We start from the raw sequence: 8,208 nt of genomic DNA, 5'->3' as shown, positions 1-8,208 counted from the left end.
AGATATTTGTATCCATGAAACCTGTAAGCTTAATCCTTCGCAAGTACCAGGTAACAGAAATAGTGCTTACTAGTAATAGGAGCTAACTTGTTCGTTTGTTTGGCCACACGGTGCAGGACCTCAGTTCCCACCAGGGACTGAACCTGTGCCCCCTGCCAAGGAAGTGCAGAATCAACCACTGGACCACTATGGATGTCCCCAGTAGGAGTTAACTTTTACAGTGTTTTAATATTTATGGACACCTTCACATACATTACCTCAGGTGATTTCTTCCAAGCCCCATGAATTAATTTTGCCGTGATACTTATCCCCATTTTCCAGATAAGGAAATTGAGGTTCAGAGAGGTAAAGAGACCAAGTCAGTGGCAGAACCAGGGTTAGAACCTCTGCCTCCCGAGTCCCAGCATTCATTTTGCAACCCCTTCCGTCTGTTCATGTGCACTCCTCTCCCCTACAGATCACTTCTCCAGGGGCTGCAGGCCCTCCAGCTGCAGCCCCGGCCTGGGCCATGTCTTCTTCAGATGAAGAAACACTCAGTGAGCGGTCATGCCGGAGCGAGCGGTCATGTCGAAGTGAGCGGTCTTACAGGAGTGAGCGGTCAGGGAGCCTGTCTCCCTGTCCCCCAGGGGATACCTTACCCTGGAACCTGCCACTGCATGAGCAGAAAAAGCGGAAAAGCCAGGACTCGGTGCTGGACCCTGCGGAGCGTGCTGTGGTCAGAGTCGCCGGTAAGAGAGGCCTGGACTGAGCTGGGTGCTGTGGGTGTCCTGGCTGGGGGTGGCATGGTGGAGGGGCTCTCCCCTGGGCTCTCCGACAAGCCAGCTAGCTGGAGTCCAGTTTGGAGTTATTACTACTGGAAAGATGGTGAAAAGACATTAAAGAAAAATTTGAAAGAAAGTCCGCCACTCCTAATCCCAGTGTGCTAACATGAGACCCGTTTTCCTTTTTCATCTTCTTCCCTACCTTGGTCCCCATGCAGTTGTATTTTCCATGTAGTTGCCTTCATGGCTCATGTGCCATAGTGAATCTGATTTTTTTCTACTCACTCCTACATCAAAAAGATTTTCCATATGACATCTCAGGCTTTATAGTTACCATTTTTAAAGGCTGTGTAATATTTCATGATTTTAAAAATCCTACTCATTTTTCTTCTTTGGGGGGGCCACAATAGACAATTGAGAAGGCAATGGCACCCCACTCCAGTACTCTTGCCTGGAAAATCCCATGGACAGAGGAGCCTGGTAGGCTGCAGTCCATGGGGTTGCTAAGAGTTGGACGCGACTAAGCGACTTCACTTTCATTTTCAATAGACAATGCTGCATTAAACATCTTTATAAATCAAAACATTTAACTTCATTGAGTTACTTCCTTGGAATAAAGTCCTTGGAGAAGGCAGTTTCACTCACATTGCCTTCTAAAAATGTGGTTCCTGTTTACCCTTTCTGCAGAGTGAAAGCTGGGGCTACTGCCCCTTTGCTGAGCAGCAGAACTGTTGCCAGGGCAGTGGTCACCAGCCCAGATGTTGGAGTCAGAGAGGGGAGGTGCTGGACTGTGGCCCCACCTCCAACCAGCTGTGTGATTCTGGGCAAGTCTCTCACCCCTGCCAGAGCCTCACTTTTGTCCTCTTGAGGATGCTTCCTGTGCAGGGCTCTTGTGAGGATTAGAGGAGAAAATGTATATAAAGCTCTTAGCACGGTTCTTGGCTCAGTAAAGGGGAAGCGCTCTCTCTGCTGCTTCCACCAAAGGCTGGATCCGGAGCTGCCTCCGTGGGTTGTGCTCAGCCTCTCAGGAGGCGTTGGTGCCAGAGTGCAGATAGAAAGACAGACAAAGCAGTGCCTGCAGCGAATTCAGTGACATCACCCACTTTCAATCCATCACCAAGGCCTGTCCTGCTCCCTCTTTTGCGTCCCTCAAACAATGCACCCTGCCCGCCTCCACTTTATCGTCTCTACCTGTACCACCAAACACCATCTGATAGTTCTCCTCCTTCCAGTCCTGCCCCATTTCCTCCACATGACTGGCAGAGTATTTTGTTCAAAAATCAAACCTGATTCTGTTCCTCAGCTGCTTACCAACCTTCTTTGGCTCTTCATCCCTGTGGGATAAAGGCTATATCAGACACCCATAAAAATTACCCCTACTCCCAGGTACCCTGCCACATGGAGCTGTTCCTCGACCCCCACAGATCAGACCTCCACGCCTGACCTTTCTTCTCTGCGAGGTGGTGGAAGCCCCCCTCCTCTCATAAGTGCCACCTCCTCTGTCCCTGTTGCCCCAGAGGTATCCAGAGTTCCCTCCTCCGCTCTTGTATTCATGCTTTTCTCTCCTCTGTGTTCCCTGGTACAGTAGAGCAGTTATCCCATGGGGTGCCCATCACTCCCTTAGAACTGTGAACAATTCCAGACCTTGTCTCATTGATTTTTTTTTTCTTGATGGTTTTACCCCCAGCTCCTTGCACAGAGCCTTGTGCATATTGGAGATCAACCAGTATTGAATGAATGAATGAAGGCAAGGAGTGTTGAGAGGATAATATGTGACAGATTGTGATCCAGGAACAGGCAGTGGGTTGTAATGGAAAGCTCGACAGGGAGAGGGCTATGTGGGCTCAAGTAATCAGGATGGGATTTGAGAGGAGTTGAGCCTCAAGAGAGGAGAACTGGAAGACAAGCTGGAGAGTTTGAACCCCTTTTGTGGACTTCCTTTGTGGCTCAGCTGGTAAAGAATCCACCTGCAGTGTGGGAGACCTGGGTTTGACCCCTGGGTTGGGAAGATCTCCTGGAGAAGGGAAAGGCTACCCACTCCAGTATTCTGGCCTGGAGAATTCCATGGATTGTACAGTCCATGGGGTCGCAGAGAGTCAGACACGACTGAATGACTTTGACTGTGGGCAGTAGGAAGCCCTTGAAGGAAGGACTCCTTGGTCCTTCTCAAGACCTCTGGGACAATGGCATCAGTCAGTGAAGTTTCAGAGCTGTCCCTGTGATGCAGGAGGGGTTTATTTGTTTCTAGCCTTGAAGGGCCCTCATCGAGGGGCCTCTGAACGCTCAAACCCCTCATTCCTCTGAAGGCAGCAGGGCAGAGGCCTTTTTCTCCCTTCCTCACACCCTCTAGCCCCATGCTCTATCGCCCATGTGCACAGATGTGGAGCCCGCGGATATGGGGGGTCAACTGTATCGTATCAACTGATCTATAAGGGACTTGGGCATCTGTGGGTTTTGGTACCTCCTGGCGTTCTGGAACCAATCCCTTGCACACACTGAGGGATGATTGTACTTATAGATTCCTTTGTGATGAATTCCCCTCCCAGGCTTCTCTGAAGAGCCCCAAGGGATGATTTGCCTGCTGTTTAGCATTCTGAGTCTAGAACAGAAATGGACTCAAGGGGGCTCAATCCCTGAGGGTGCTGCTGGGTCCACTGAACCATGGGACAGGCAGGCCCTGTGCTGTTTCGGGCACTGGGACTGATCTTCTTTACATCCTGACATTGCCATGTGACTGTCTTGGGGAGGGGGCTGGGCCAGTGAGGCTGAAAATGGGGAGACTGTGCCGTGGTTAAAAATAACTTGTGTGCTGCAGTTGGGCGTGTTTCGTTAGCAGGAGAGAGGCGAGGCAGCGGAGGAGAGGCGGGACTGCTACTTCAGGGCCCCCGCTGAAATCTTCCTGTGATTTCAGAGCCTGGTGGGGGTTCTACCAGAGTAATTAAGAAGGCAGCCTTCCTTCTCCGGCAGTTGCTTCCTGTGAGGGTGGGAAGGGCACGTTTGGGAGACCCTGTGTGCTCTGAAGCTCTCTGAAGTTAGAACTTACATTCGGGGAGGAAATGAAGTCAATCTTATCCTGGAAGCCAGCTGAGGCCTGTGTAATTTTCTCCTCCCTGTGGGCCTGGGTTCTGAAGCAAAGTAGGGGTGTCAGAGTCAGTCTCACCAAATATACAGACTGCCCCGGTGCCTGGCCTACTCGGCGCGCTGCACGGGTCTCAGGGCCTCCCTCATGCTGGAGAGGTGAATGGGGGACCCCTGATGATGACACATGTCAGATGGAGAGGCATGTTGGGCTGACAAAACTGCTGATTTCAAGTCTACAAAATCAGAACAGGTTCTAGGGGCCCCACACATGCTATAACCAATTCTCCCCGTCCTCATCCTTTCCCTCCATTTTTTTCTTTCTCTCTACCTTGCTAGAGAGAAATACCTACCTATTCTCAACTCCTTAAGCCCAGCCACACCAAAGTGGAACATTAGTCGTTAACAAGAAAACCTTGTTTCTGTTGATCATAGAGATTTCATGATAACAGCACGTTAGGTGGGACCCGTGTTAGAGTCTGAGGTCCAGAGGATTTAAGGGACTTGCCTGGAGTCACACAGGACCAGTAGACCCAGATCGTCTAACTCCAGGTACATTGCTGTTTCCATTCCCTTAGGCAATACCTGACAACCAGGCCAGCTGGATTTTTCTGCTGGCTACAATCTAAATAGCTGACTGGGCCTCCAGACTCACCAGAGAGTCATTCTGGTCACCTCTGGGAGAGGCTTCACAATCCTGAGCTATAGAAAAAAGCAAAGACGAAGATCTAGTGGAGTTTGCCTCTTCGGAGCCTTTAGCTCTCTGTTATTGAACAGCAATAGAAATACCCTTATTCATTGGTGAAGGGTGGGCAGGGCCACGTGGAAGGGGGGATCTGGGGAGGGTACTTGGGCAAGGAGCCCAACCCCACAGGCTAGAAGAGGGCAGAGGAGTGAAAGTTGTATCCCTCGGGGCTTGTGAAGCCTGGGGGAGAAAAAACCAGTGTAGGACCCTAGTCACATGGCTGGACACCGCACGACTCTAGGGGGCGCCATTCAGCTTTTGTTATTGTAAATTTGTATTTTATTGTGGCAAGTTTCCTGCAGATGGCAGTAAAGTGTCTGATAGAAGGGACCCTGTTTGGGCTAGGGGCTGGGCTGGGGGCAGGAGGGATTCCTCATCTACCTGCCAATCAGGAATTCAACCATGTAACGTCATATATTCAGGACTCTCCCTGTTCTTGGCATTGATACTTAAAGAGACTGAAAATGGAATCACTTCTTCATGGAACTAGTTCAGAGGCCAGAAGGGAAAAAATAATTACTTTCCTGTATGTGTTGTGAAATAGGGCTTCCTAGGTGGCGCAGTGGAAGAGAATTGCCTGCCAATGTAGAAAACGCAAGAGATGGGGATTCCATCCCTGGATCCGGAAGATCCCCTGAAGTAGGAAATGGAAACCCACTCCAGTATTGTTGCCTGGGAAATTCCATGGTCAGAGGATCCTGGAGGGCTACAGTCCATGGGGTTGCGAAGAATCGGACATGAATGAGCAACTGAACATGCACACATGCATTGTGAAAAGGGGGAGCGCAGGGACTCAGGGCTGAGGCATGGCCTCCCATGAGCCAGTAGAAAGCATCTGTAGGATTTGTTCCTGGGAGCCCTTCAGCAGGTGCTTGTGAAATCATCATCCCCAGCATCTGTTCCAAGGTGGTCTCCCCCAAGAAGCCTTCCCTGATTTCTCCACCAGTCAGACAGCAATTGTGTCTCTAAGCCTTGTTTCAACTGGCCTTCTGTTAAAGCTCATTGTTTCCAGGTGTGTTTCCCTCACCAGATCTAGAGCTCACTGTAGTCAGGAGGCCCATCTCACCCTTCCTGGTTTTGCCCCAAGATCTCACTCTGAGAATGTGGGCTCTGGAAGCTAATGGCTCTGTGAGGGCTGTGAAATTCAACTTGATGCTGGGGTTTGCTCCTGCCTTTGAGCCTAAGCTCAGCTACTGGAGTGATTCAAGGGCTCACCCCTGGGGAGACAGCCTCGAGAGCGCTTGCCTGGTCAGGGCAAGAAGCTTGCTTCTTTGTGCCCGTGTGTCTCTCCTCCAGGATGGAAGCTCTCAGATGGTTCCTGTTGGCTTGGTCATTCATTCATTCGGTTAAAAAAGTGGGTTTAGCCCCAGCTGTGTGCCGGGCACTGTGGAGACAAGTGAATCTGGAGTCAGAAAACCCGAGCGAATGATTTTATTTCTTTGGGCTTCAATTTCCTTATCTGTACAAGGGAGGTGATGACATCTGATTTGAATGATCATTGGATGAGAGTCAAAACATGCCAGACAAACATGGGTTAACATGTCTGATACTGCACCTGGTGTGTCATTCCTTGCTTCTCCCTGGACAGCTAGAGGAGACAGTGGGGAGGGACCCCAGGAGGCCAGCAGTTTCCTAGGTGAGCAAGGAAGAGGCCCCAGTCTCTTAGTCTTGTACCTTTTTTTGTTCACTCCAGGGCTTTGTCAAAGAGCAGATGGAAGTGTGTGTGCGCGTGTGTGTGTGTCTGTGTTTCTGGCCAAGCCATGATGGGAAGAATGGGATGCGGGGGTGGGGAGGATGGATGCCTAAAAATTCCACTGGGAATCCCTCCTCCCGAGCCCAAGGAGCCTCCTCCTCCTCTCCGGCTCCTCTGCTTCTTACTGGCAGTATCCTCAGAGTCCCAGGCCCTGTCCTGGAGCTCCGTTTCAGTAGCAGGAGAGATGAACAGGAGAGAGTCCCTGAAAGTGGGGCAGAATGAATTGTAGCTACACACCACCGGCTCAGCTCCAGCTCTTTGAAAGTGAATCTGGGTCACATTAGCTGCAGGGATGGAAAGCGACCACGTGGGCAGAATTCTGTGCAAGCAGCAGAAAAGACAGCCAAGCTGTCCTTTCTCTGAGGCTCAGGGTCCCTGTGGGACCCCCAGCTGGTCAGGGAAGGTGGTTGTCACATTGTGAGGTGCCATCTTTATGTTGCTGAATTCCCATCATGCTTTTTGAGTGGCTTCCCAGGTGACACAGAGGCAGGTTTGGAGTGGCAGTCTGACTCACGCCCTTTCTATTCTGAGAGCAGCCTAGAACCGAGGTTAGGAATGCGGAGGAAGGATCGGTTAACTTGGGGGGCTGTGGAAGGCTGCCATTTCTCAGCCCCAGGGGTTTTGATGCCTCCAGAGGGGCTGACAGTACAGCAGGGTCAGGGGCTGCACTTGTCTTTTATTCCAGTGGTCCTTCCCCTGGGGAAAGGTCTGTGAACACACCTGGTGTGAATGTTAAGAATCTATCATCACCATCTTGCTGTCTCAAGCCTGGCCGGTTGCTGTGGCTAGGACCTGCCGTGATTTGGCCCTGGGGCTGCCTGTTGCCACCTGTCAGGTAGAAGCTGGCCAGCTTCCTGGCTGTGCCTTGGCTTCCCTGCAGGAGCAGAGCTGGTACTCCTGGCTGTAATCTCCGCCCAGACTTAGGATGCTGCTGCAGAGATGGTCTGGAAGGCCCTGTAACCTGAGGGGTGATTATGGGCTGACATATCTGTCCTCAGCTATGTCCCACCCCTACCCCAGAAGGTACCAGGCTTTTGCCTTTGGGTCAAGGGGAGGTTTCTGCCTGGAGCCTCACTGGGTGTATCTCTAGGCATCCTCTTCCCTTCTCATTCCATCTTCCTTTTCTCTTTTCCTAAATTTCCATTCATTCACTCCAAGGAATGGCTTTGGGAGTTGGCTGGAGTCCCGGGTCCATCACTTCATCAGGTGGGTGACCTGAGTAGTTACTAACTTCACCGAGCCTCACTTTCTCACAGTTAAAACGAGGGCACAAAAATGCCACTGCCAGGTCTCGCAGGTGGATTAACTGAGATAATGGAGGTGAGGGACTTGGCCGTGCCTGCTGTGCAGTCAGACTTGATACACGTTAGCTATTCTCATCAGTATCATTCATTCGTGCACTTGTGCACTGATTTATGATTTGTTGATTCATCCCTTTGCTCATTCATTGTTCATTTAACCATATTCCTAGGGCTGCTGTGTGGGCTTCCTAGGTGGGGCTAGTGGTGAAGAACCTGCCTGCCAATGCAGGAGACATAAGAGATATGGGTTCAATTCTGAGGTAGGGAAGATCCCTGGAGGAGGGCATGGCAACCCACTCCAGTATTCTTGCCCGGAGAATCCCATGGACAGAGGAGCCTGGTGGGCTACAGTCCAATGGGTCACAAAGGGTTGGACATGACTGAAAGCACACACCCTCACCCAGGACTGCTGTGTGCTAGACTCAGAGTGGGCTTTAGAACCCAGTTCCAGCCTGTGAAGGCAGCTAGGATGCAGCATGAACTGTGCACCATGCTGCCCAGAATTGTGAGGCTGTTCTGAGAGGGACGGGCTTCCTCCTACTTCTGCCCTGCCTCCCAGCTTAGAGCAAT

General features: G+C 51.1%; 1 protein-coding gene across 6 annotated transcripts in view; it reads left to right on the top strand.

Moving 5' to 3' along the window:
• Positions 1-493: 493 nt before the first annotated feature.
• MACF1 (microtubule actin crosslinking factor 1) overlaps positions 494-8,208 on the top strand; it is a 337,029-nt gene continuing 329,314 nt past the window's right edge. For all 6 annotated transcript variants that reach the window (XM_070368375.1, XM_070368374.1, XM_070368377.1 and 3 more), the window contains exon 1: positions 494-728. In XM_070368375.1, the coding sequence (XP_070224476.1) occupies positions 509-728 (220 nt within the window). In that variant the 5' untranslated portion in view covers positions 494-508. The remainder of the gene's footprint in view (positions 729-8,208) is intronic.

This window comes from Bos mutus, chromosome 3 (assembly GCF_027580195.1).
Source record: "Bos mutus isolate GX-2022 chromosome 3, NWIPB_WYAK_1.1, whole genome shotgun sequence".
Classification (NCBI taxonomy): domain Eukaryota; kingdom Metazoa; phylum Chordata; class Mammalia; order Artiodactyla; family Bovidae; genus Bos; species Bos mutus.
This window is presented reverse-complemented; position numbering and strand designations above follow the sequence as displayed.